This window comes from Neodiprion fabricii, chromosome 4 (assembly GCF_021155785.1).
Source record: "Neodiprion fabricii isolate iyNeoFabr1 chromosome 4, iyNeoFabr1.1, whole genome shotgun sequence".
Taxonomy (NCBI): Eukaryota; Metazoa; Arthropoda; class Insecta; order Hymenoptera; family Diprionidae; genus Neodiprion; species Neodiprion fabricii.
The window spans coordinates 26,042,412-26,070,408 of NC_060242.1; the positions used below are offsets into that span (position 1 = coordinate 26,042,412).

General features: G+C 32.8%; 3 protein-coding genes across 5 annotated transcripts in view; 1 reads left to right on the forward strand and 2 right to left on the reverse strand.

The window, feature by feature from the left end:
• LOC124181471 (heparan-sulfate 6-O-sulfotransferase 1) overlaps window positions 1–27,997 on the reverse strand; it is a 520,983-nt gene that overhangs the window by 236,411 nt on the left and 256,575 nt on the right. The gene's annotated exons all lie outside the window — the stretch shown is intronic.
• On the reverse strand, window positions 39–27,815 carry LOC124181452. Of its 3 annotated transcripts, none has more exons than XM_046568044.1 (13): window positions 27,166–27,815; window positions 26,695–26,837; window positions 26,092–26,254; window positions 25,646–25,886; window positions 25,413–25,516; window positions 11,932–12,212; window positions 8,798–9,143; window positions 7,306–7,658; window positions 6,099–6,477; window positions 5,672–5,939; window positions 5,314–5,499; window positions 4,789–4,926; window positions 39–3,780 (listed from the first exon to the last, which is right to left on the reverse strand). In XM_046568044.1, the coding sequence occupies exons 1-13, from the start codon at window positions 27,363–27,365 to the stop codon at window positions 3,535–3,537; spliced, it is 3,048 nt and encodes a 1,015-aa protein (XP_046424000.1). In that variant the 5' UTR covers window positions 27,366–27,815; the 3' UTR covers window positions 39–3,534. The 3 variants fall into 3 exon arrangements, with proteins under 3 accessions (XP_046424000.1, XP_046423998.1, XP_046424001.1); XM_046568042.1 differs by having other exon boundaries at window positions 26,092–26,266; XM_046568045.1 differs by lacking the exons at window positions 11,932–12,212; window positions 25,646–25,886 and having other exon boundaries at window positions 26,092–26,266.
• LOC124181459 (prolyl 3-hydroxylase OGFOD1) lies at window positions 21,196–23,422 on the forward strand. Its single transcript, XM_046568060.1, has one exon. It carries the CDS (start codon window positions 21,516–21,518, stop codon window positions 23,415–23,417), a length of 1,902 nt encoding a protein of 633 aa, XP_046424016.1. The 5' UTR covers window positions 21,196–21,515; the 3' UTR covers window positions 23,418–23,422.

Sequence of the window (27,997 nt, forward strand, 5' to 3'; positions counted from 1 at the left end):
TAGCATTATTTCGGAAGTATTTTACTCGACAGTTTTTCTTGTGTGAAAATTATTTCCCATTTATCTCTCCGATATCGAAGTAGTCGCGTTGAAATTTGTTTGATATGGCAATGCGAAATTATAGTTGAGCATGGCAAGACACGCGGATATAGTTGGACCTCAATCTATTTGGCTTAAAGAATTAACGAAAAATGAAAACTCATCCATGCAGCAAGAGCAATATGATAATTTATTATGCTGCTTTCATTATTTATGATTTTTCCCCTCGTGTCAATACTTTATTCAACCAAAGTCATCCCGACAATACAAATAATACGCTTTTCAATAAAATGTGGCATAAATAATAATAAACGATGTGAGTATATCAGACGAATGAAGAATGTGTGCAATGTCTGTCACCAAATTTTTATCCAGAAGAAATTATCACGAAGCTGAATTATTTACTTTTTTATACTATTTTCATCTGCTGAATGTGTTCCTTTTTTCACACATATTCAGTACAAAAGATGGATACTGAATAAAATGATAAACACTTGAATAAAATCAGGTATATCTGAATATAAATTACTATTAAAGTATCAAAAAGCCCCAATTGCAGGACGCAATATTTATGAATTATTAAAATTTCAGTAATTCACTAATTCAAATTAACGTTGCACTCATTCTTGAGAAAATAACATTGTTTATGAATGTGTAATTTTGATGGCGCGTTGCATAAAATGTCATGATGTCATGCATTTACAATTACAAAAAACTTAAGGCTAAAAAAAAAATAATCGCAGAGTAGAATCAGAAAATCGTATGGCAAAATGTATTGATTTCAATGGATTTTCGATAGATTAATCAACTGCTTCAAACGCAATAATAATATCTGGTAAAAATGTAAACCATTAAAAGTTGCAAGAACCCAAAATGTAATTAAGGTGAAAATATAAATAACCCTTTGAAAACAAATACAAAATCACAACAAATTTGTGTGTTGTGATTTCACCACCTGGATGCGTGAAGGGAAGAGAACTAATGATTCGGTATCGGCTTCACTATGTGTTCAAGCATATCAAAGTATCGATATTTTAATGAACGTAATTGATAATTAACGATGTAAATATACAAAATTTTATTAAATATAAATAACTTAGTATTCTTGGGTAAAAAGTGTATTTCGAGTCAACGTTTCTGACCTGCCGTGACCTCATTACCACAGTATTTTTAAACGAGATTCTAGTAGAATTTCACCCATTTATTAAGTTATGCAATTATCTTTCTGTTTATTAAGGCATTGAGGCATGATGCGGCGGACTTTTAATTACATATGTGATGGTAACGCATTATTTCATTAGGAAAACTAACAATCCCTGAAATAAGATGTTTAATTTTAATTTTAGAGCTTTGAAACTTTTAACGCATCATTAATCTTTGGAGATTTAAGGACCTAGTGCAGTTTTCTTTAATACAAACACAAACATACGGTCGTGATGTCAGTCGACAAATTCGTCACGTGATTCAGCACTAATACTTGATTTTTGTTTTTCTTTCATTACTTATAAAAATGCATAGTCTCACCACAAAGTTATGTTTTAGTAAGTACAAATCGCTCGTCAATTTTTGTTTTTGTCAAGTACCTCGATCATACATCTTCAATTAATTTCCTATAAGCTTCGTGGCTTTGATCTTCAAATTTTGGCATGTTACAAATAGTCGTTAAAACGGAAGGACCTGTGAATGATGCGATGGTAAATTCAAATACAAATTTTTCTATCTCAGACATCACAAATCTATATTTGTGTTTCTATACGCACCTATTTATATGACTAGACTAGGGCCTTAATTTTAAATTCATTCATCATATGTAATTTTTTCATTTAATCTAAGGACTTTTGCATGGAAATACTTTTTAGCACATGTATGAATAGCTATAGGAACTGATTCTTCGAATCTAGATATTGTTTGCTACAACGCATGCATATAGAATATTTCGAATGACCCAACAGAGTTTAAAAATCACAGTGTGTATCTACCTTGGGAATTTCGAAAAATAATCATTTCGAGTCCGAATTTGGATCTAGCGATTGGTTTTTCGCTCCGTTGACACTAAAAAAAAAGTCTGAGCTATAAACTTACTGAATCACCGATGTCTGAAGTTTTACTATTCGCGCTGTTCGCAAAGATTTACGTTAATTGTAGGAAAAACTTTGACTCCTGGATATTCCGAATCGAAACGAACATTTATCATACGTAGATATATGTCTGCACTGAGGGATGCATTAATGTAAATATTCGGTTGCCCATGAATTCAATCCTTAACTATTAGAGGTCAGTTTTTGCAAAATTTGTTAGACTACATATTAATTCGACGGATTTTTAACATAATGTAAAGAGAAAAGAGTATAAAATAATATTATAAGAAAGTACTCTGCTTCAAGAAGTTTAGCATATAATAAACACGACAAATATGAAATATTGCAAATATTCCACATTAACGTGAAGAGCCGACACAATTATTTATAACAGTTGGAATCTTCTGCCGTTTTCAACACCAAAACGATTTTTAAATTTACCATTTACAAGCAAAGCCATGTGTATTTAAATTATTTATAACATAAGTATATACATAACATGTAACTTTGCACCAAAGTATGATTTAATTACAAGAATATTATACAAGTTACGCAAAATCAATTAAATTTTATTCCTAGTGTTTTTTTGTTGTGTTTTCGTTTTTACAATTTACTATTTATAAGTTACTAAGTAATCATTAGGCTCGCAATAGAAAAAATTTAAATAGCTAGAGTACCTAATATCAATAATTAATTTAAGTTTTCTTACAAAAAGTCTGCCTACGCGAAAAAATAGAACTTACCATGCTGCTAATGATAATAATGAAAAATATGTTATAACACTAGTGCCACACATTGATTCACGTTAGATTTTTATAAATCGCAACAAATTATCACATCTGAGAACTGTACATCCGAAAGTTACCTTATGTTTCGATTTTAATTTATTTCAGTCGTGAAAGAAAACGCGCAGTAAGGAAGTATTCTTTCATTCGACCTCGGCTCGCAGTCATATATTGTTTCATTCTCACTCACCCATCTTGGAAAAAGACGCATGACACAATCTGCACGAAAGGATTGACTAAACGGACACAACCTGATACTAAAACTATGCATTTACTATAACTGATGTTTGAGTTTCTGCAATCTTTTTTTTTCAACCCATAATACAATAACAAATATTCAAAAAATACATTCTCGCCTGGAACAATAAAAATATTAAAATACGCTTTTTGTCAGTAAATCCTCTCTGATCGTAAAACTTAAAATTTTTTCGAATCTTCAACATTTGATGAAATTTAATACTGTTATAAAATGTTACAGTTTTAGATGCGAATGCAGTTTATACTAGAATTGTAATGTTCGTCGTAGCATTAGCAAGCTGTGTAAGTAGTCGTTTGAATACATTTAATCTAAAACAGTGTAAAAAGTGCCGTTATTTATTTCATTTGCGTTTCATTTTCACGCCAGTTCACCGTTACGTTTCTGGAACGAAAATTTTGACAGAATCCGCATCGCTCTGATCCTTATTTTGGGCCTGCGAACGCATTGCTCGTCTTCGTTCTTCTATCATTTGCCGTCTAGCTTGTTCGCGAGCTTCCCGAGCTTTGCGATTTGCTTCACTACTTACAGTTGATTTTGCTTTATTCGTGACATTGACACGACGCTTCGTGCTGCTCCCATTTTGTGGTAAGGATGTAATTGCCTTTGAATCTGGAATAACCTGAGAGAAAAATGTTCATTATTGTAAAATATTAGTGTTAAAAAAAGTTAAAATTTATAAAAAATAAACTAGTTCTACATACATTTTGAACCAGTAATTTGATTTCAATTATTAGACAAAGCTTCCTACTAGTATCATTTTGTAACTTTTGATGAAGATCCGTGCAACTACTTTCCTTCCAGAAAAAAATTACTCAAAGTAAAAGAATGAACAAGGTTTCAGACAATATTTAACAAGTTATTTACGTCTATTCTTGGGAGTTTTCAAATTCGGTTCATATTCTGCTGGACAATTTCTGTTGAATTCATCATTGTTTTTTCTAGTTCTCAACAATTTGAAACGGACATTACTTTCAGTTGATATTTCAATGTCGCCCCGAGAAAAAGTAATACGGTTTGTTGGCTCCCAATGGTATCACACTAATTGTTTCAAAGATTGGCTGCATAAAGTTTTTTGCACTATAATACCAAATTACCGCAAAATATCTCAATTTGAATCAATTTGAGTTTAAAATGGTACAGTATCAACTAATTCTGAAACGATTTTGCTTTATTCGGTTTGTGATTTTATGGTGACAAAGTTCATTCAGGTTTGAAAAGGGGCACTTTTCACAGAACAAGAAGAGTAAACTCTTTCAGCCAAAATGGACACACGTGTTTCAATATTGCTTCTATATTTCATCAGAAATTATAATCAATGTATCCTATTGTTGATGAACCCGAAAATTGGATTCAAGATTCGAAATTCAGATAACGTTTAATTAGTAATTGATTTAAACTAAGGCTTTTTAAATTTTGAACATGTTCTAATAACTTGGAATCACGGCTTAATAAATGAAGTAATTCATCTTTCGGGCATCGTTGTAACGGCATTTCTGAAAATCTTTCTTCGGATATACTTTGTCTATTTTATATATAGTCTTTGTGCCTGTTTGATTATCATTAAAATTGTCATCCCCACTAATTAACCATTTCATTGACACTAGATGGAATGAAAAATTATACATACTTCTTTCCACTCTGAGTTTTTCAGTCTTCGAATCTGATCGAAAAGTTCATTGACTTGAATAACTTGTAGCATCACCATATCCCAGAAGCCTGCTAAATCTTCGTTGGTAGTCGGAAATTCTTCCCCAGGTATTTGGTTCTATACAAATGAAAATGTAGCATGAAATGTGCGAGGAATTCTGAATACAAAAAGCACATTTAAAAAATTAATAAATTTCTTTCCACATATGAAAAAAATACAAACTATATACATTCTACAAATACCAGCAGAATCGATACAGATTTACTTGTATTTAAATTCATCGCAAATTAGCTCATTTGTATTGCCATTTTCAAACAAACGATTTCCAATAATCATCACTTAATTTTGAACGATTTTATCTGATTTACCTCGACACTCTAAATTAAGGTTTTCTATCAATTAAGTAGAAACATATTTTTATTAGCTAGGATAAAATAAAATATTGACGTAAACCGAAAGATAATGAACGTTTTTTTAAGAAACTATGCCAACATAAATACTTACAATATTCTTTTGGCAGAGTCCTTCAAATTGTTGCATTTTTTGAGTCGCTAATAGCCGAGCTTTGCCAGCAGCTGATCTCAACTTGCCAGCTGCCTCCTCCGGAAGTACACTTGGATCACCACCTGCCAGTTCAGCTTCTGCAGATGCTGCTAAAGACAATAACCTTTCTGTTTCTGCCTTCAATATCTAGAACATATTAGGCATAGATCAATGCAACTTTGAAATTGTCCAGAGATCTTCATTTTTAATAGGAAGATGGGAAATTTTGAGTTAAGAATGAAAAAATAAATTACAAGAGTATAAAATATGTTATCGCTGAAACAACCAATTGACAATCGAAAGTTGGGTTTCTTCTTACCTCTATAAAATAATGACCATCTTTCTCTTCAGCTACCTTTTCTGTCTCTTGAACATGCTTTGCTATATTATGTGAACTTGCGCTTGGCTCCAAAACAGGTAAGACTACTTCCAATGCAGCTGGCTGATGGTCAGGAATATTTGTTACGCTGGTCATACTTTGCTTTGAGTTGGCGATAGATTCATTTCTAGCTGTACATTTATTCAGATCTATCGTACTTGAGACAGCTTTACTTTTCTGCTCATTTCTTTGAACGGACGAAGTTACTCTATTAAACAAATACAAAATATCAGTGCAATGAAATATGTTGCCTGATTGCCATAATAAATTCAGCAGTGCCAAATCTTTCAGTAGTACATGGATTTACAATTACTTGTGTTAACGTAAAATTTCTGAGAAACGTTGCTTACTGAATATTTATAATCACCTTTGTAACGATTTGATTACTTGTTCGCTACCATCAGTCGGTTTCCTAGGGCTAACAACTGGTAATTGAGCCCGGAATTCAGGTCTAAGATGTCTTAAAACTGGAAGAGATTTTAATGATTCTTCCTCCTTGACGTCATCGGTTGAAACATCGTTGTTGTTATTCAATGACTTATTCAAGAAGCAATCACTGTTATTCAATTTACTGGGACTTCGTTTGAAGAAAAATCCTTGTGCCAATGCACCAGGACCATATAATCGTTCCACTCGTTGTTGGATGAAAGACTTTTCACTACTAAACGATGAATTGAATGTATGATTTTCTGTTTCCACAGACGAACCATTAGTCATGCTCATCTCTGTCATTGAAGTATTTGTAACTGGAAATTGAACCACAAAATTATTAGTTTATGCTTTTACATCACATTTTATGAAACATAGTTATCTACCGGAGATTAGAATAGAGTAGTTTGATTGTTGCAGGGAAAACCGAGGACCGATTCCAAGTGCTATTAGATTTGTAAAACCTGTAAGCTCACACCTTTATTTATATTTCTATTGTTCATTTTGAAGTGGTGTCAAAAAAATTGTTCAAAACTTCATGCGGGACTTTAGGAACATAGGTTCGACAGTTGCGACGGTTTTATGTTTAATTGAATCCTTTTCAACTATTGATTTTGAATTGAAACCAAAATTTTTATCCATGCCTATACTGAGAATTTCTAATTGTGGTTAGTATACAGATCAAAAACTATTTTCATTTTTTAAGAAAAGTGAAAAATATAGTTCTGGGTAGAAAATTATAACGAATTTTGCAGCTACAACTAGAAGATCTAGTATTCGCTTTCATTTTTACTGATTATGGTCACTTGCGCCATATGTTTTTGTAACTATTGCAATAATTTGATGTCAGTACAATATGTAATGTCAGTAAAGGAACAGATTTAATGCTGTAAGAATTACAATAAATAGTGACTTGCAGTAGTGACCGAAATTCAAACCGTCATTACAAAAAAATTCATTTTACAAAAATTTTTTAGTATATGTAATAAATGAAATTTTTCTCGATGTATATCATAAGATCTAGGTTTGAGCTTGGTTTGGTAACATATCAACATCACTTGTAAATTGGGCCGATTTTCAACTACCTTGCTCTAGGTAACCAACATCCTTAAAACGCAATAAAGAAACTACCGGATCATACTCACCATTGAAACTCGTGGACTTCGGTGAAGAATCCGTAACGTTTGACATGAAACTTTTATTTTGTTGACTAAATGCGACGACTCTAACCATTCCTGGGCTTTTTTTTATAGGTGATATGTCCGGATTACCGTGCACTGGGCTTATATCAGCGAATGTTGTGTGCAAAGGTACGCCTTTGTCAACTTCGCTAAAGCTTTCACAGGTGCTTACGGTATTTCTAGTCTCAACGAACGTATGGATCTTATATTCTTCTCTGACACCATTGGAGAAACCATTTTGACGCTCCATTGCGAGTGGAGAAATCGACAAACTTTTCGAGGGTTGATGACTTGGTAGGCTCAGGTTTTCACTGGATCTATCCAATCAATTAACAATTTCACAAAATGATTATGTACTTTCTATTATATACTTGTTTATAATATTCTATATGTATGCAGCATTCCGTAAATGAGCTTCATTATAATCCTATACTTTTTACATCATATTCAAACTTGACTCGATTGCAGCCGCCTTGAGTATTTTCGTTCTATGAAGTAAGAACAGCTTTAAATGGACCAAAGTTCCTTTTCAAATCCCTGTAAAGTCGTGCATAGTATACGGAACATATTTTCATTCAGGTTGCCTGGAAACAGCTCTTTCTTTAAAATTTTGGACTAGCAACAAATACTTGTGTTCAAATCCTAAAATTCGATTTTGAAATATTTCATGAGTATAAAAATTATTTTGCCATTTTTGATTCGTTTGCAATAGACGATATAATTTTAAAAACCCGCCAGCGTTTCGACTTCAAAACCCTTGTTGAATAAGAGTGTAATTGCTTAAATCAATGTAATGGCATCACCAAACGCCCGAATGAATCTACAATTACTATAATTACACTTTGCAGTGCATTGAAAAAAAAAATTATCTACGTCGTTCGAACATCGTTCATATTTGTAACATATGTTATTAATAATCGAAAATACGAAAAATGATATTAAGATTGTTAATGACGAATGATTTGGTGTTTTTATGCAGGTTTACTTGCATTAGCTAGTTTTCTTAGAAACAGTTAGGCTGCCAACTGTTAAGAGATTTTTAGAAACCAAGATTTATGTATTCTAAGCCTTTATAGAATTTAATTGAAGTTAGTAAGAATAGTTTTGTAGTAACTACACTATCAATAAAAAATACTGTCCGTACAGTTTTATAAAATTTGTCATTAAAATTCATAGAAGATGGTACACAGTTTGAAGCTGATAATTCTAAGTTTGATGGATAGAAAAATATATGCAAAGGGAAGAATGAAGTGTAATGTACAAAATTGACTTTAACAGATCTTCAATTCAAGGACAGATGGACACGATCCACATAAATATTTTTTAAAGATGTTTAATAGCCTAGAAATTAAAATTCCAAAATTCAAAGTGAAAATTTTTCCCACACTTATTAGTATAAGAAATTTCACATTGTTTGTCCGTCATTTCAAAAAATGTATTGTTTGTGTAGATATACCTGAAGCCTGCAGGACTTGTATCCCTTGTTATGAGTCTGCTGCCAGGACTCGTATCTCGAGATCTGAATCCTTCTCGTAATTTGCTATCGTATCTTGTGATACCAGAATAACCACTTATGCTACAGGCAAGACCCAAGTATGATGGTTTTTTGGCTGTCAGCTGTTCTGGTTCTGAGCTGTCATGGTGAATATTACTTATGTTTTCTTTGTTTGCGTCAAAATTTATTTGTTGTATTGATTCTTCTTTACCGTTTGGTAAGATGTCGGGAGACGGAGTGAGTTCACCGTTACAAGAAAAGCTCAGACTGTGTAAGGTTTTATCAGAGATAGAACCTACTGCAGTATCTGTAAAAAGAAATTTTAAATCAAATTATTCAGTCGTTCAAGTTCATATAAATTACTAGAAAATAATTAGTCATTTTCAAGAAAATTATAGAAGGGCTCCTCGTTTGAGAGTCGAATTCAGTTTAAGTTTGCTTCATACTTTAGATTTTCTACTAAATGAATATTATAAATCCGAACCAAGGAATTGTTAGAAACACTGTTCTGGACTTCTCTACAAAGATATTAATTTTGGTACATCGTTCCACAATTCTTTAGATCCCAATCTGAAAATTTATCACAATGATCTATAAAGTCTTTCCAAAAAATCGCTCATTAAGAATTCTTTATATGATTTTTTTACAACAAACTGAATTAAAACGTGAAGCCATCCTCCCCATTTTTTACGCTTCAAAGTATCACTAATAGTGAAACACCATATTCAATAGAATCACCGTGTCTAGTATGAAATAAATTAATTTCATTGATTCTATCGCTGAGGATCGAGGAAAAATTGTCAACAATGTACGAACACAATTAGTCATAAATTCATGCAAAACAATTGGAGAATATTGTCCAACAATGTGACCCACCTAAAAAGCCACTCAAAGGAAGATGGCAGAAAAATACAATACAGGGAATGTTCGAAAAGTTTAAACACCTTTTGTATTAAAATTGTAAAATGGTTAACAGTCTACGTGTTATGTGAAATATTTAAATACTATTGTTTGATTAAATCCACCGCACAGGCCGCACAGAGACAATAATCTGGATTAGCTAGATGTGAATGCGTACTTAACAACGTTGCCGCAGACACAGGAATAGCCTGGGATCACATCAGCAAGCTATACACTTGCAATACAATGAAAGCAAGTAAAGTTGACTTGGCTTGGCACAAGTCAGGCAAAAGTACTATTCTAGGAATATACTAAGCTAGTTACAATCAGCTTACTAGATTGGTTCAAATAGTAAACAGATGGAACTTTCTTCATCCTTCAAAATGTGTATCATAATTGTTATAACTGTATTATCTGTCAAATAACAATATTCAGCACCCCAATCATAATGATATGAAAAAATACCTGCCATTAATTTCTTAGATTAGAACACCGTGACTGCAATTACAGCAATACAGGAAGTATGAAAAATAATTTACAAAATGTCTGATGTCACTAGAATGACTTTTTCAATTGACAGAAATTAATTACTTATAGAATTTGATTTTGATGGAATTTTTGAAGAGTTGGCAAGCTTTCACAGCCATTACCATTTATCGGTACACTTGTAGGGTAAGCTCCCTCTCCCTTTTCCCCTCTGCCGCCCCTTAATATATTAAATGGTTTTATGGTATTCATATTCAAAATCGCGACACACAGTGTGGATGATTATACAGCGTTTCCTTTTTGTTATGAAGGATTTTTAATGGACGCAATCTAATAAAAGCAAAATTCAGATGCAAGATATGACTGATTATGGCTGACTTTTTAAAGTAGGATTCCTTCTGACTAGTTTTGATATTTTACGTAAGAATATTGTGACCGTGATTAGATAAATAAAGTTTCGAATATATGTTCGGGTTGAATAAAGATTGAAAATTTATATAATTCTCCAAATTTGTAACTATGCTCTATAATCCAACAAGTAATCTTATCAAAATAGGTGTAATCATTTATCTGACGGTTATGCTGTGGTATTAAAAAATAATGAATACAGGAGTGACGAAACAATAAAAAATCATACAATCAATGATTATTAGACTATGCAGTTCAGTGGAAACGTTACGCAAACAAAAAAGAATCAGTGTTTACAAAGTTGAACTCAAGTTAATTGAAGTTCTATTCGTCAGCAGAAATTCTTGTTTCGAAACAGAAAAAAAATTTAGTACAACAAATTCACATAAAGAAACCTTAGTTATTCTGCTATTTAACAAGATTACATTCATAATCCGTTTTTTGTACGAAAGTTACTATTATTTAATTGTCCAATTTCGATTTTCTCAATGATATTCAAATCAATTAATTTAAGTTCAACTTTCTAAGCCTTGCTCTGATAACTTTGTTGTTCGAATAAATTTTACACTGAATTGTATGACCTTCAAAGTGTTTTACAATATCCGTTACAAATCATCAAAAGAATACTGATCTATTACTTCTAATAAAGCTATTTTGAATATATTACACCATTTATTGGCAATACTTATTTTTCTTGGGAGCCACAAAAAAGATAAAAGATAGAAGTCAACAAAACAGTGGTAGCATAATTAAAATTACTCGTTTTCAATACACCTACATGAGTTGAAACATGCATAGTCATTTATTTCCATCGATGATGATTTAAATTGCAATTAAATATTTCATATATGTTTCGCATAACAAAAATCAACTTGACAGAAAAATTTGACGAATTGCATGACTTTCAAACTATATTCGATCAAAAACAATCCTTCCTCAATTTCTCTTGAAACTTGCTATTGTAAAATACACATGAAGGTAAGAATCAATATTCCAAAACTAAACACAGTACGCACAACATGCAAAAAAATATATCGCAGATTTCCAATGCAAAAGTAGTTAAAGAATTGCTATGGGCTTCACAATATATACTTCCACATGAAAACATAAATTCTCAACAATTACGCATAATGATACGGTAAATACGTTAGTTAAATTCACTAGAAAAACGTAAACGCCTTGAGCAATATATTAAAACATAATTTTCAACCATAATAAGACGGGCAATAGCAGCAGGTACTTTAGATAGTTATGATTTTCGAACTCCAGGACATTCCGAGATACTCAATCGAGAGCCGAACCTGATCGGTCAGATGCAGATGTATCCACGTCGAGACTACAACTGCCAATACTCTCTTGACTAGTCATATTGAGATGTTTATTGGTGACCTCAGAGCTGAGTTGATGATAATGCAAGGGCTGAACTGCGAGGGACAGTGGCCTGAGGCGAAGGGTGGTCCTGGTGTTTCCTCCGCCTGGCACCACTTCACCGGCACAGTCTTCCCTCGATGTTTTACTTTCCAGACCTGCCACTTCACTGTGAACCACTGTGTTACGATGGTTTCCACGAGCGTTGTCAACACTATGATTGTTTTCACAATAGTTAAAAATAAAACAAGAAAACTATCATAAAACTGAAAATCAGATTGAGTACAATTCATGCTTCAAATGTATGCACTTATAGTTGAATCAATACTAATTTCGAATTTGTCCATTCCATGTCCAAGTATTCTCAAAATCCTGTACCTTTCGATCGCCGTGAAATGTAAATGATCAAACACCATTTTGACAAAGCTGATATTGAAAATGAAAATATCTGTTTTGTTCGTGTAAAATCACTAAATTATTATCACTCCGATGTTTTTACATGGATGATAACAAAGTATAAAAATGGACGTTGTTTTAAAAGCATAAATATATTAATAGGATATCACTTGTTTACGTATTTCAAATATGTGGTTGCAATACATTCATAGCATGAATTTCAAGTATTGGCTGTGTAGCTAAGTAGTTTCAACATTCATCAAAATTAATACAGAATGATGCACAGCCATAGATAAGTGCAAAATAAAGCAATTACTGATGCAAACATGACAAGTGCTTCCGTACGAATAGCCATATCCATATTAATAGTAATATTTTTTTCATTCTCACCAGCATTGACTAAGTCTATACAAATTGCTTCATTGTATTGAAAATTGTTTTGCGTCAAAGGAAAATAAATGTTCATATTGCCCAACTTCGTGCATCGAAGTAAAAAAGTAACATATTTATCAGCTGTACAATTTTGGTTTACAATTTACAATAAAATACAAATGATTGTGGGTATACTAACTGGGATCTAATAAATTCTTCAAAATTTGAGAAGTAGTTAAACTATCAATAGTTTCATTTCCAAAGTATTCATCTTGTCACAATGCTTCTGTTTTCCCAGGTTCGGAGTTTGAAATATATTAATTCTGTTCAATAAAAGCAGGATAAACCGCGCATACCGTAAATAAAATTAATACAAACTTTAATTGTGCTTGGTACCTTCGTCGCCAATGTTTCCATGGCAAAAACTTAGACAGATTTTTTTTTCCCACTTCATTTACTGTATAACTACCACTTTCAATTTTTAAAGGCATGATTCATTCGAATTATTCCTTGTTAATGTAATTAGATCTCCAAATTATTATATGTATATCAATATCAGAAATACTCTAATTTTTCAATTGCAAGCTAATTTTTTTGTTTTTCCTAGATTAAACGAATTAAAGAAACGATAGTTGCGAAAGCTCTGGTCATTCACAGGGTGGCCACTTTTACGTTGAACGTAATTTTTAGCAACGTTAAAAAACAATGCGTAACGATACACGTTATTAACCCGACTGGTGAGGGAAGACTGACATGGTATGCAGACAATCCCAATTCCCAACATATCAACTCTCTCTCTCTCTTTAAACTGGGAACAGGGTTCCCCTGGATATTTTAAGAACACTAAAAAATCTGTGGTGCGTTTCCATGTATATACAACTGTTCTTAGAATGAAAGAAAGATGCGTGTGACTCAGATTTGAAGACTATATCCATGTATGTAATTCTAATGACTTGTTACTGTTATTTAAATAATAGATCTCGAAATAAAACCTGGTTTCACTTAAAAAAAACACTCTACATAAATTATTGAAAGATTAACTTACTACATATATTATTACGAATAATCAACTCTATCTGAAAATGCAACTCTGAATTAAAGTACAAGATACTTTTACACGAACACTCATATCAAGCATTCAATACCAATACGCTCTTCACTAATGTTGACAAAATGCGAAAACAGGTTTCAAAAATTAATTATTAGTAGTCCTAATAAATGAGACAAGAGATAATGCAAAACAATGACACCATTTCAGGAAACTATCCTTCATAATCCACGATTCTATAAAAAATTTCATAACGTTTTCCAAGACTCATCCGAATTTTTAACCACCATCCAATGTTTGTAGAACGAAAGAAAAGTTACAGAAAAATATTGCCAATACGAAATTTTCATTAATTGAATGTAATTGATATTATTTCTCTTTCGTGTCAGACATTGTAAATGCTTGGTCTTTCAACGCAGTAGAAAGTACCGCAGAGATAGTCAGCAAGGAAGGAATTCAGAAGTTGGGGTAGTTTATTTGCATTTATATATAGACACCTAGGATTAGCTCCAGTGTCACTTACCAGGAGCCCCTTCTAGACCGGTCTAAAGATATCCTATTCTGGATAACTACTTCGGTAAAAAGACTCTTCAGCAGATAAATATGCAATGAGATTTAATTTTTTTAAATACTGCCTTATTATTGATAATGTCAGTGAAGTTATTGTCGACACATGCCCATCAATTTCAACAAATATAAAATTGATAGAGCACCTTTTGTACATTGATTCTAATCTTCTGAGTTTAAAAAAACTGAATGATGACTTACATTGAATTTGTCAATGGTACATGTGCTTGCGTTTGTTTAGACTGCAACCAATATAATTAACCTTATGAAATTTATCAGTGATTTCAAAGTAAATAACGCCAAACTTGGTACATAACTTTGAATTGTTCGCAATTCGACAATTCAACTACTTATGAAAGTACCTACTTGCTGTATCTGTATTCCGTAATAGATAATAATTGATTAGACAATTCAATTAAAATAGAGCAGATATGATATTAATTGTGCGCAGTATTTGGATATCAAAGTTGCAACATTCAGGTGTCGTTAATGGCATCCAGCAATAGCAAATAAAGATTAGAACTAGAAGTACATTTTGTAAAATAGTACATTTCAATAACGTGAAATAGTTTGCATGCTTAAATGATGATTAATCTTTTATTAAGTAGGTACTACTCTTAACTACGATATACTCTATACTATAAATGAGGCTTCAAGGCTGAAATATTCATTTCAAAGGCAGTGCTTCCATGCTAATAGTTTATCGATAATAACTACACTATAATTACTTACATTACAAGCCGTCACTAAAGACTATAAAAATTGTTTAGAGTTGTCAAACAATTTTGAGTTAATAATCTTAATTAGAGAAGAATCAGTGCTGGATATTTCTAATTTACTGTGCATTATACAAAATTATAATTATTATACAGCATTCCAATTCAAAACTAAATACGATACAGCTAAAAGTACTATAGGCGTAACTTATGTTAATCGTACAGGTGAAAGTGAGGGGTGAATCATAAGAGAGATTTGGTGTACAACAGGCAAGTTTTATTACAAGATTTTTGGAGAGGATAAGCAATATTGCAGGAAGATTTTGGCTAATTTGCAGACATTCTTGAAGACTTATAGTTTTTTGTTTCGAATATTGCACGAATTTGTAAAATTTTGGAATGAGTTTCATGATGTGGCATGGCGAAATGTGTTGAGATGTTTAGGAAATTGAAATGTGCTGTACACCATTTCTCCTCAGGTAAATGTCTGGATAAAAGTGTGGGAAAAATTGCTAAGTTGATCCACAAATGGTGCATAAAAAAATAATCACATATTTATGTTTACAACAACACATAAAACGTTAATTTTAAAACAAAAACTTCACATCACAGTATAGAATGGTATGTCTTTGCGAAATTCATTTGAAATAAATAGGCAGTTGATCTATTGAGTATAACCAAAAGTATAACATATCACCCATTTTGACATAAATACAAATCTGTACACACATGTGAATAAAAGTTTCGATGGGAATGTAACACATCCAGAGTGTTAAGCTTACGTTATTATAAGCAGAGCCTAAGTTGAGAAAACGAGTCTTTTCAATAATCAACAGGCAAACTCAAGTGCTGGAACAAAATCTATATCGCCACCATTGCCAAAGCCTGCAATATCTTCTCAGTTGTACAATTATATCCAGTACTTATCGGTTGCACTAACAATAGACTCTATTTCATGCCAAATTAAGGAGGTTCGTTGGCCTAAAATCAGTACTTTTCATAAATTTAATGAAGAGTAACCCATTGAGTATCTAGAAATTCTTATATTCGTGAGCAAAAAAAAATCTGTAAAAATACAAAAATAGAAAATACTGCCAAAGCAAACAAAAGCTTAGATATCGATGTTTCATTTTCAATCTCTTCGAAATGGTAAAAAAATCTAGTAGATTCTGGTGGATTATTTTTTACAGTCATTGAAAAAGATTTTTTTTTCTGAGTATTCAATTCAATATTGGCATTTTTTGATTATAAACAACATGTTGGAATAATGTTGTAAAATTATATATTTAACTACACTGACATAATAAAAAAAAAAGTTTGATTGTATTTGTAAAAAATAGTTTGAAGAAATTTGAAATGAAGCATCAATATCTAACAATAAACTTTTGTTTATAATTTCACTATTTTCTATTTCTGTATTTCTTAAGGTTTTCTGAGCTTACGAATATATTAATTTGATAGGTATCCAATGAACGACTACGTCGTAATTAAATTAACAGAAGGTATCGATTTTTGGTCAATCAATCTTCTTTAATAACAGCGATAAAATTTTTGATACACCGTCCTAAAAATCATCAAAGACTTCAAAGCAAATCTGTACAGTTTATGCTTTGGTAGCAATTTAAATAATATTAAAAGAATTCAAAGTGTACCACCTTCACTTTATGTATTGTACTCTTAATGAATAATTATATTGAATGGATTATAAATTACCATAATAGCTACAATTTATTCTGAATTAGCAAAAAAAACTTTTTCGGCATTAACATAGTGTCCAGTAAAAGATCTGTAGCAAATTCAACGTCATTCAAGAGAAATAAAGATACACGAATGCAGAGGGCACTGTACAATAGCGGCATGATGTACGTCATATACATTATTTCTACTACAACCTGTTAGTAGGGAACAACAAAAAAACGCGATTTGAAGCAGAAATTCACTCTTTGCGAACAGTTACTCAGAAATTACAAATAAATAGATCATTCGCAGGAAAGCTTCAAAATGGGATATTTCCTGCACAAGAAAAATTTAATGACATTTTCAGAACCTCAAAGACTTTCAGGACTACTGGACACCATCAATTAAATAAATGATCAACTCTTTGTTAGTGCAAAGAGTAATAATCAACATACACTGGGCATCAATTGAAGCAAGATTTGGAATGCATATTAAGAAGCAAGAGTGTGATTTAAACAGTATTACAATTCAAAATAAAAAGGTGCATAAAAATAAATTCTGTGATATTGTATTGGATAAATGTCGAATCATATCAACGCTGAAATTAATTGCAGATTTCAGCTGTCAAACACACATGAAAAAATTTAATTAAATTGTCTTTCTTGCAATTTGGATCTTACATTCTTTAACACTTTGCAATCCTACTCGGAAAATGATGATTAGTAGCTCTCAAAGATATTCATGCACACATCGGCCAAAACCTACAGTTAACTTCAACATCGTGCATTCACTGACTCAAAGATAATATCTGTAGATACATTGGTTATCAGCATAACACACTTTTGAGGTTTGGTAATTAAATTAAACAAGTTCTATTAAAGACCGTAAAAATTGAAGCTAAGCCAGTACACCTAGCTGTGTTCAAGGACATATTTACTACCTATATTTCACAATAAGAGAAGCCAATATTAAATTTAAGAAAGGAGAACTTCATTCGATATTGCAATCACATCCAATCCATTAAAAATTCTCTGCACGTTTCATATCCAGTTGAGTGTAATATAATTCTTTACATTTTATGTAGGTGTATAAAAATATTTAGCCTGTCTCCCACCTTAAAAAAACCTTTTATTATATGAATATATCCAAATTACTTTTGTCGAAATGAATGAAAATAATGATGATGTCTGTGTAAGTAGGATACTAATTCGTTGCGTAGATGAAGAAAAAGTAATTGAAATATGTGGTATTGTTTAGAGATTAAATATAATTAGCTAAAACAATTTGATAATAATAAACGTATCATTATTACATTTGAGAAATACGATGAATATACAGAAGAAAATGACTGTAAGGATAGCCTATACAATATACAATATACAAGCTATACAATAGTGTAAAGGATATTGCGTCCTAAGTTAGCCAAGCAAGACACTGCAGGAAAACTACACGCCCATCATCATCTATGCAGTTCGCCCAGAGCGACTTCACAAAATAGATAAATTGCATTGCAAATAACAAATGCGATTTGATTTTTCATAGTGAGATGTAATGAAACGATAATAATTAATGAAACTAACAATATAAAAGTGATAGAAACTCCAATACTCAGAAAATTCATAAAAATGAAGTAAAATTGGTCAGGAAGTTGTTTTTAGGTACCCAGCGATGAAGAGAAAAAAAAAATCAAAACATATGTTCTACGTAGTTGCAAGCTGAATGATTGAGAATTCCAGGCAAAGTAGATGAATCGAATTGTAGAATACATGTTTAATAGCCTTGATGTTGTAATAAAAATTCATGTCAATTCAGAGAACATGCATTCCAACGATTATTTCAAATGCCAAATAATCTGGCACAAGTTTTCTATACTGCAGACGCCTACACAGTTATAACAACTCCTGAGAGGCGGCAGAGGAACCTGTTTATGTATTGCATACTACTTCTCACACCAAAGATTCGAATTGAGAACGTAAATCAATATCCGACTTAGATAGTGTTAAACATTTCACAAGATTAAGTGTATCAAACCAATTACTATTACTAAATGCTTGAATACATGTTCGAAAAGTAAAGCGGATAGCTACATTAGATTGAACTTTAAACATCTTTGAAATATTTTGCAATAACATATCCAAGACTGTGAATAAAAATTACATTGCACAATTACTTGTGATTTCTTATTTTAATATGTCGCTTTCATCAATTTCTTAGTTTTTCAATTGTAAATTTCGCACTTTCATTTCGAACTTGTAAATATATTAGTTTGTACTACTTTTGGAGAAAATTATTAAAAAAAATTTTGCAAACCAATTAGAGTGGTATATAAGCCTGTTTATACATTCGTTCAAAGACTGTTTGGAAATTGAAACGTATAAAAACTTCAAACTGATGTTTCAGGTGTAAGATTAATCCTTCTAAAATCCTGCGGTTTGCAGGATTGTAACATTGCCTTAAAGATTAACGTTGAGAAACAGTTTACTGACCGGAAATCACGAAATTAGACGTAGGTGGGTACGAGAAATACTTGAATTAGACAAATTATTTACGCAATTTCAGATTCGAATTATGCTTACTTCCCCAGACGTTACTAACATCAATGATATCATGGTAATTGAGCGAAAGAAAATACATGGATGAACAGTTAGGCATATTTACAGTAAACTAAACAAGCATTGCTGCATTGTGAAATAAAGATACGACAGTGTATATAAAGCGTTAAGGAACTGTCAGCGCCCAAGTAAGTGTGGCACGCCTCGATCTTTCCGACAAGACCGAATTTTTCGAGGAAACGTCGTGCAAAGGATGAAAATAATGAATAGAGTCGCATGCGTCGATGCCAACGTCGTAATTGTCGGCTAACCCGATAAACACCTCACCCTTATAATTAGAGGATAATTCAATACACATGGTTAATCCAACCTAAAGACGTATTCACATACATGCTATATGTCACATTTTACAACGGAAAGAATGTTTCACTTTCGGCGTAGTCGTTTATTCGTTACTCACATTCAAGTTGTCCCCTGATTTTTCCAGACCCTACTTCGTCGTTTTCTAGTCAACCTTTCTTAACCGATTTCAATATTTCGCGAATAATACTCCGGCAATTTAGAGGTCAGGGTGTGCCCCAAATTTTCGTAGCGCCCAACACTGCCCGACACATCCGTCAAACACGAAAACCGGTTGCCATTTTGTTGCTGGTTTGACACTTGCGCGCGATCTAACAAACCGAATGCCAACCTCATTCGAGAGCGCTATTTTTCAAACGGTATCCACTCGTCATGCTATTCAACCTACATAACGATCGTGTACACTTGAATAAACAATTTTATGAGCCTGAAGCATGACGGGCCTGTAGATAGGAATGAATAGAGTAAAAACAACAACAAAAAACTTGAATCAGATGGTAGATGAATATCGACAAATTAAATATCGATACCTCACAGCAGATATTAAAACTAAATAATTTATAATCATACCGTATTGCGGTACTTCTTGACACAAAAGCACTGTCCTTAAATTCTTACAGACAGATTCCTTATCAAATCGAAGATGCGGGTCGGAACCAATAATTCATGTCATTCGGTCGTTAAGTGTATCCATGTATCATTCTTTGGGTGATTATTTTCAAACAAATTTGCCAAGTCTCCGAGCGTGCTTTCAGAAAATAATTAATCTGCCTAGATCAATATGAAATTGCTAGAGTGATTTAATACTGTGTGGAAAAACGAAACGAAATCGAAGCTCGATTTTAAACAGTTACGTATTTCTTATTTTCCACATCAATATTATTTCGAATAACATTTAAAAAATCCTATCTGCACGTTAAAGGATTTATAAATGTTTTAAAATCGTTTACAAAATGAATAACTATTATGTTATAGATATCATGTAAAACTCTCACGCGATGTTGGGACTTTTCAAAAATGGTTCAGAATGAAGTTAGCAAGAAGAACAACAGTTATGTAATTATGAAAAATCAAGTTTAAGTTTCGCTGCGTTTTTTCGTATAATATGTATATACATCAATAACAGTAGCAATTTTACACCTATCCAGGTGAATCGGCGGGTTGTTTAACGACTGCCAAACTCCGCATATTTGAACAACAAGCTATAAAAATCGATAAAAGTAATTATTAAAAAGTAAATAAAAGTAAATGTTCCCTTAAATCACTCAAAGAAAGGTATATTTCATCGCGAAGTTGTTTGCATTTTTGATCCCGACCTGGATGGGTAATTTAAGGTGGAATCAACCGAGAGTGACGGGATAACGGGAACGAAACAATACTAGCAAGCAATAGAGCTACGATAAAACGGAGTAAGAATATTCGGAAGATTAAAATTTGTATGGTACTCTCATCAGCACATCGAAAGATAAAAAAAGTATTATCTATAGTACCGGCTGCGCATGATCGTAAAGCACGTGCAATTCGATCTATTACTGTTCACAGCCGTTGGACAGTCAGTTCTGTAATTTTTGTCCTCGAATGTAAATTATTCCAATATTGACGATAAATAACAATTGATACTTGACGAGTTATTGTTTGTCAAGTTTCATTTATTCTTCATTTCTTATTGGTTTTTATTGAAGTACAGAGGATTCCGATTATACTTCAATTTCAAAACACTTAACTACATGGGCAACTGAGTTAACCTCTTTTTTGCCCAGACCGAATGACACGAGACAAGCGAGCCTGAGCGCGACGATACGGTGGTGAAGGAATCAGTATCGTACATAATGTCCAACGAGATGCATGAACACGTTGAAGAAACAGACGCAATTGAACCTGTTGCAAAAAGATTTAAAAGTTCAATAATCTCGCAACACGTGGGGTCAACGGAATTCCAAAAAATCTTTTCTAATCATTGGCACGGCTCAAAGCCTGTGAAAACAGATAGAATAGAGATAATAACGGAGCCGTACCGAATATGCAAAATTTCAGATGTTCTAGCCGAAAATACGTTCATTTCGAAAATAAAAGACGAATTGAAAGACGTAGAAAGTTGCCGCAAAAATATGGACTTGTATCAGTTTGAACAAACGAAAGACCTGGCAAACGTAAAATCTGAAAGCATAGTACAATTGTACAGAACCTTTGAATCAGACTTGACTGATTGGATGAAAAATAATACGAAAATTGATTTGAGTGGAAAAATATCAATATCTAGCGCACGTTACTCTGATACAGATTATCTTTTATGTCACGACGATAATATGGGTGATAGAAGAATCGCCTTCATTTTATATTTGTCTGAAAATTGGACTGCGCAGGATGGTGGATCACTAGATATATTCGATACGGATGAAAACGGACAGCCGAACTGCATTGTGCGCTCATTAATTCCTGAGTATAACTCATTGATTTTCTTCGAAGTTTCAGATAAATCGTACCATCAAGTTTCTGAAGTAGTATCTACAGACAAAGTGAGAATATCGATTAATGGATGGTTTCATGGACCATTGTTGGAAAGTGAAATACAGCATAGACCAGAAATAACATACAAATATTTTAAACCTGATGAGACCGAGGTGGACTTGCTGTCTTACATTTCTAAGATTTATTTGTACACAACAATCGTTAAGAAAATTCAAAGGACTATTGAAAAAGATTCGTTCATATACCTTCCCAACTTTTTACTGGAAAATATATATGAAAAATTGTGTGATGATGTAAAGAATGAAAATATCAAGTGGGAAAAAACTACTCCAGCTGATGTACAGAATTACGAAATCGCCAATGAAGATACTTTACCCACTGTGCTGAAAAATTTCTATAATATTTTTAAGTCCATCCATATTTTTCACCTTCTTAAACAATACACTGAGTTGGATTTGGTACCGGAAGCCGACCATATGAAACCAAGAATGAAAATTGAACTGCAGAGGTGGTCGCGGGGCTGTTACATGTTAATCAATGACAAAGAAGTCATTCAGCCTTACAGTAAAAAGGATGCAGAAACAGAAAATAATGAGAATCATAAAACTGATGAAATTGACATAAGCCTAAAAGCAGAGCTGAAAGACGGATCAAGTATAGCAGGTAAAATAGAAGACACATCTAACGAATCAAAGAGTGCAAAAAATGATGATCAACCTAATTTCAGCACGAAGCACGACATTAGTACAACAATTGATAAAGAAACTGCTACACAAGACAGAATAGTAGTCAAAAATCCACATGGCAAAAATCAAAATAGTATTGGAAGTAAATCTAGTAAAGGAAAAGAGAAGTTGCCAATATCTAGAATGGCATCGTCAGCAAACTGTACCAAATCTGTAGGGAAAGCATCGATGTCCGTCGCATTTCACCAATCTGACTCTACGGATACAGAAGATTACTCGTCAAACCCACCGAGCGACCCAGAGTCTGATACTTCACAATCTGATAATGAAGAGAAGGATAATAGGCCAGGCACTCTGGATGTTTTGTTACAATTTCATACCGAGAATGCAACAGATGATACTACGATAGATTATATTGACCCTAACCAGAAGGATGGTGCATTGATTCATATACCACCCCAAGACAATCATTTGTGTTTAGTTTATAGAACTGCTGACACTTGTCGCTGTAACGAATATGTTAACCATTATTGTAAAGGCTACTTTTACACATTAGTATGTTCTTACTACGAATAAAACCTTTTAGAAAAAACTTCCTATCTTGCATTATCTATTTTTGATTTATATAAAACGACACAGTTTGCTTGATGTTGAGAAATAAATGCAGACTTCTTGATCACGCTAAATATTATGTCGTGACGAATCACTTCATTCTTTAAAAGTAAGTGATAGTCAGAGAGAAACAATGTTGGTTTGGATGAATATAATCGAAAGTTACACTTGGTTACTTCAACTGTTAAAAGTATCAGCAATTACAAAAAACATTAATTACTACTTTCATGAAAGAATTTATGATCATTTGTTTCACAATCCAGTACCTAGCTTAAAAGTAAAAAAATCAACTTTGTTATAATTGTTTTAAAATGGATTGATCAAAATATTTTTTTTAACTTTACAAACATTATAAATTTAAATTACAGCATGATCAATTTTCAAGATTCGAATTAGATAGACCATGCATATTCACTCTTTCTCTGGTTGTGGATCTTGCAAGTTCTGCCATAAAACAAGACTACTAATCAATTTGAAAGTAAATAGCATCCAAATGAAGTCGAAGTCAGCATCAACTTTGTAAAAATATAATTACAAAAATACATATCCTATTGATTTACACTGTATGAAAAGGATTCCGAACAGGAACATTGAGCATAAAGTGTTAAATGTAGGCCTTGTTTTAAAGCACTACCTTCAGCAGATCCATAGTCTCTACTCTAAAAAGAAATACAATACAATCCTAAACTAGAACTCCACCTCCCACTTCATAAACCTTTCATTTGTTTTCAATTTGAAACTAGCAGAGTAACTGTGATTCACAAAGAATGTTTCTTTACTTATGACCAGTAGCACCACTTCATACTAGGTATTTCATGCGAAGTTCACATATGGAGCTCTAAACAGAGAGCTGCATCGCCACCTGTCAGAATCACTCACCAAACTGAACGCACGACTCTTGGTATACCGACCTCTTATGCTAGAATCCCTCACTTTGTACATTGTAGCACCCTATGGGGCCTTTGTGTAATATGACCTGGTATATGCGCATGCATTGACATCAGTCCATTTTTGTCCCAAGGACAACGTAAGTTTTTAGCATTACAAACAGTGATGTACCTTGTTGTTAGAAAAAGCTAGTTCGATTATAGCTTCTGAACAGGTAGGCAAGTATCACTATTAGTTTTTTTTTTCACACAATTTTGAATGCTCACAAGCCTATGCCAGAGTACGCTGAAGCTGCTTGAAAGTAGCTGTGATCGAATGTACCAGAATCTTAGATTATATGCAGAACACATACCACGAAATAACATGACTGCAGGCATATCACATGCATTGTGTTTCTGCTAGTTGCTACTATAATCTGCATAACTATATCAAGGCTATAAACATTTTTGATCTTCTGAAGATATAAGCTACTTAGAACTCACGAATTAATTAAATTTGATTAAGATTCAATTAGTTTTTTTTTTTTAATCACAGTTTAATAACGGAAATTATTCAGGCAGTGGTGGTAATATTATGCTGTATAGAACGTCTATCGTATATTATTTGCAGACCAAGGGTAGCAGGTAGCGCCACAGTGGAGATCAAGGGATAAAATTGAGGTATAATACAAAAGATATTCTCAAACATTTATTATATATGGTATATTTTATGTACAAAAAAAGATTGCTATTGTTCAGGCTCACGATTTGTGCATGCAAGATAATATGTTCCACAAATTGCGAAAAAAAAAACCAACTTATACATTAAAAATGTTAAATTAACACATCTGAATGTAGAAAAGTCTAGTGAACATGGAATGATTCTGAAAAGAACAACAAACTAATTCCGTACTGCGAATTTTGATAACATGTTCATGATTCGTATGTCCAGTATTAGAATTATAAAAAATAATACAAAAATGAATGAAAAAAATATTTTCAAGGTGTTATTTAGCAAAGTTCTGCAACATATTACACGAACCCAAATTTTCAAGGTTTTATGACTTGAAAAAATATAAATGAGAATACTCACGCTCTTGAGTTATGAGACATACATTGGATTTCTGGTCCTTCAATACGAATGCTAGGATAAGACGCCGGTTGATCTTCGACACAAGCAGCGCTTGCCCCAGATGTCTGTAATTCAATGTCAAGAGTGAATTATGTTATTCAAACACTGTGAAGAAGGTTCGTCAGACAGTTGTCTGTTTTTATTATTGAAAAGCTTGTCCATATAAAACAAGTCTACATGAAGAAAAACCTTACCGGTGAGATACAAATCTGTACACAGTGTTCAGCAATTTTTTTTCTAAGTTCGTTCCTTTCTAATTCCTGCTGAAAGCTTGCATCGCTTTCTTGCGAGTCATCTCTTTTATCATCATCGGCTGATTTTGTAGAGTACTCAACTTGAACCCATGGGCAGATAATGGGGGATGATTGTACTGAATTTTTACTGGGTCTTGAGAGGCGTGGTGAAAGACGTCTCAATAAAGAAACAAGCTTTGATCTATAAAATTAAAATGAAATCTATACAAAATCTGTCAATTTTAATTTATGTTTAATAACCAAACAGCAAATTCACCGGAATTCAAGTAAAGTGGCCTAACGCGAGTCCCACTTTCTGATGTCTGACTATATATATATACGTTCCTAACTAAATTGGCCTGCTTTGAAAAAATTTGCCATCATGTACTTATACAAAGTGTACATACTTAGCACTTGAAGTTGCTTGCAAATATCCAGGTGTTGAAGGGATATTTCTTGACAGTTGCTCAGCGCTACGAGTCCCACCTTGAGATTCCAGTTGATTAGAACATGAAGTAACAGTTCTTCCGATTCTCCAGTCTAAGCTGTTACTTTGAGAAGCTCTGAACCCTGTCAAAAAATCTCAAATATAAAAATATTTAGGCATATAATTATATTCAGTATTTCAGATATATTGTTAAGGGGAACTTATTCAACAATAGCTAGTATTAGCTTTCTTGCATACAATTCTACTTACTGATAGGTTCTCTATTTTTTTTTATGCATAGATCTTTTTTCTTCGTCTCATGACCAATAACCTGTTCTACTTGTAATAAACTCTTTTATATTCTGTTTGGTTTTTTTTATCATTAATAAGTTATAGCGGCTAAGATCTGGCGCAAATGCTACCAAATATTAAGGCATGTCAGATATTTAAAGGAATATTCTGCAAACTGCAATGTAAATAGGACTTAAAGGTATCTTGTAGGTATTCTACCCACAGAAATTGATAATAATCTAAAAGTAAATACAACCAATTTAGGAATTCAATTATTCTTCAAAAAGCGAACCTTGATGATTAACAGATTTTCCAAGATGCCAATCCAGAGAATTAGAACTTTTATTGACAGCGTAAATATTATCACACGACTTCGTTGAAAGGTAGGTAGAAGTTTGACGCCGTTTTAATAGGCGTAAAATTGGACCAGTGTTTCTGATGAAAGAAAAAACATTTATTACATCTACACATCCAAAACATAGTTGAACTGATTAAAAAAAAAAAAAAAATACCATGACATTCTTTTAGAAACAGACAGTTTTTTTAAAAGAACTTCAACAGTTTAACAGCATTTCAAGTATGTTTCAGACACAAATTCGTTTTTTAAATCAGTTAGATCCAATTAAGTTATATTCAAAGAGCAGTGTAACTCATTGGCTTGTTCCAATGTAATAGATTTGCTGTGATTTGTGATTTAAATACAATATCTATCGACTACCGAGGCTGCCGAATATATGTCCAACTTTTAATGAATAGTACATACTTTTTGCACTTCTGTGATGTATCAATAATTGGTGGGCGGTTCTTGCACATTTGAAAAGATTCGGTACTGTAAGTTCCAACTCTAACGTGACTATACGCTGCCCTTAATTGGACACTTTCCAAGGGTTGAGAATTATTTTGTGTAATGGATGATGGCGGGGAAAGTTTGGGGACTAGCTCGATTTTGGAAGTGCAGTTCATGATTTTGAATTCTATTTTGCTACTATTTAGTACGGATATAATTCATAAGGCCAATTCTTGCAATTCGTGCGTCTAGTTTTGATTAAAAATATTTCGACAATAGAAATTTAGTCAACATTTTACAATTGATTTCATAATCTTGGTAAGTAGTGAAAAGCAATAACGAATGACTGTAATAAACGTGTCCATATAGAAAAATAATCAGGGTCACGAAAAGTGCACTCGAACTGTGTGCTGTGAGACAATCACACTCATTAATGTATGATAAACCTGACGTATTTCACCTTTGGAATATGAATTCCTATGTAAATCAGTGAGTACCTACAGATATTTATGATTTTACACTAATCCCGTGCTATTAAAGAGAAGTAGATGGGTGTATATACAATTCTACAGAATCACCCAAACTCATTGAAAACTTCACCGTTGACACTTTGTAATAGAAACTGTGCACTAGCGGCGGGACCACGGCGGGACACACATCGAACTTAAACTTCTCGTTGCCTGAGGAACGAGAACATGACGGCACGTTGAGCATTTCACTTCCGCATTTTGTATTGACTAGATAATTCTGTCTCCAACTATTAATAAACTTATACCACGGTGTAAGAACTAGACAGTACTGGTACAAA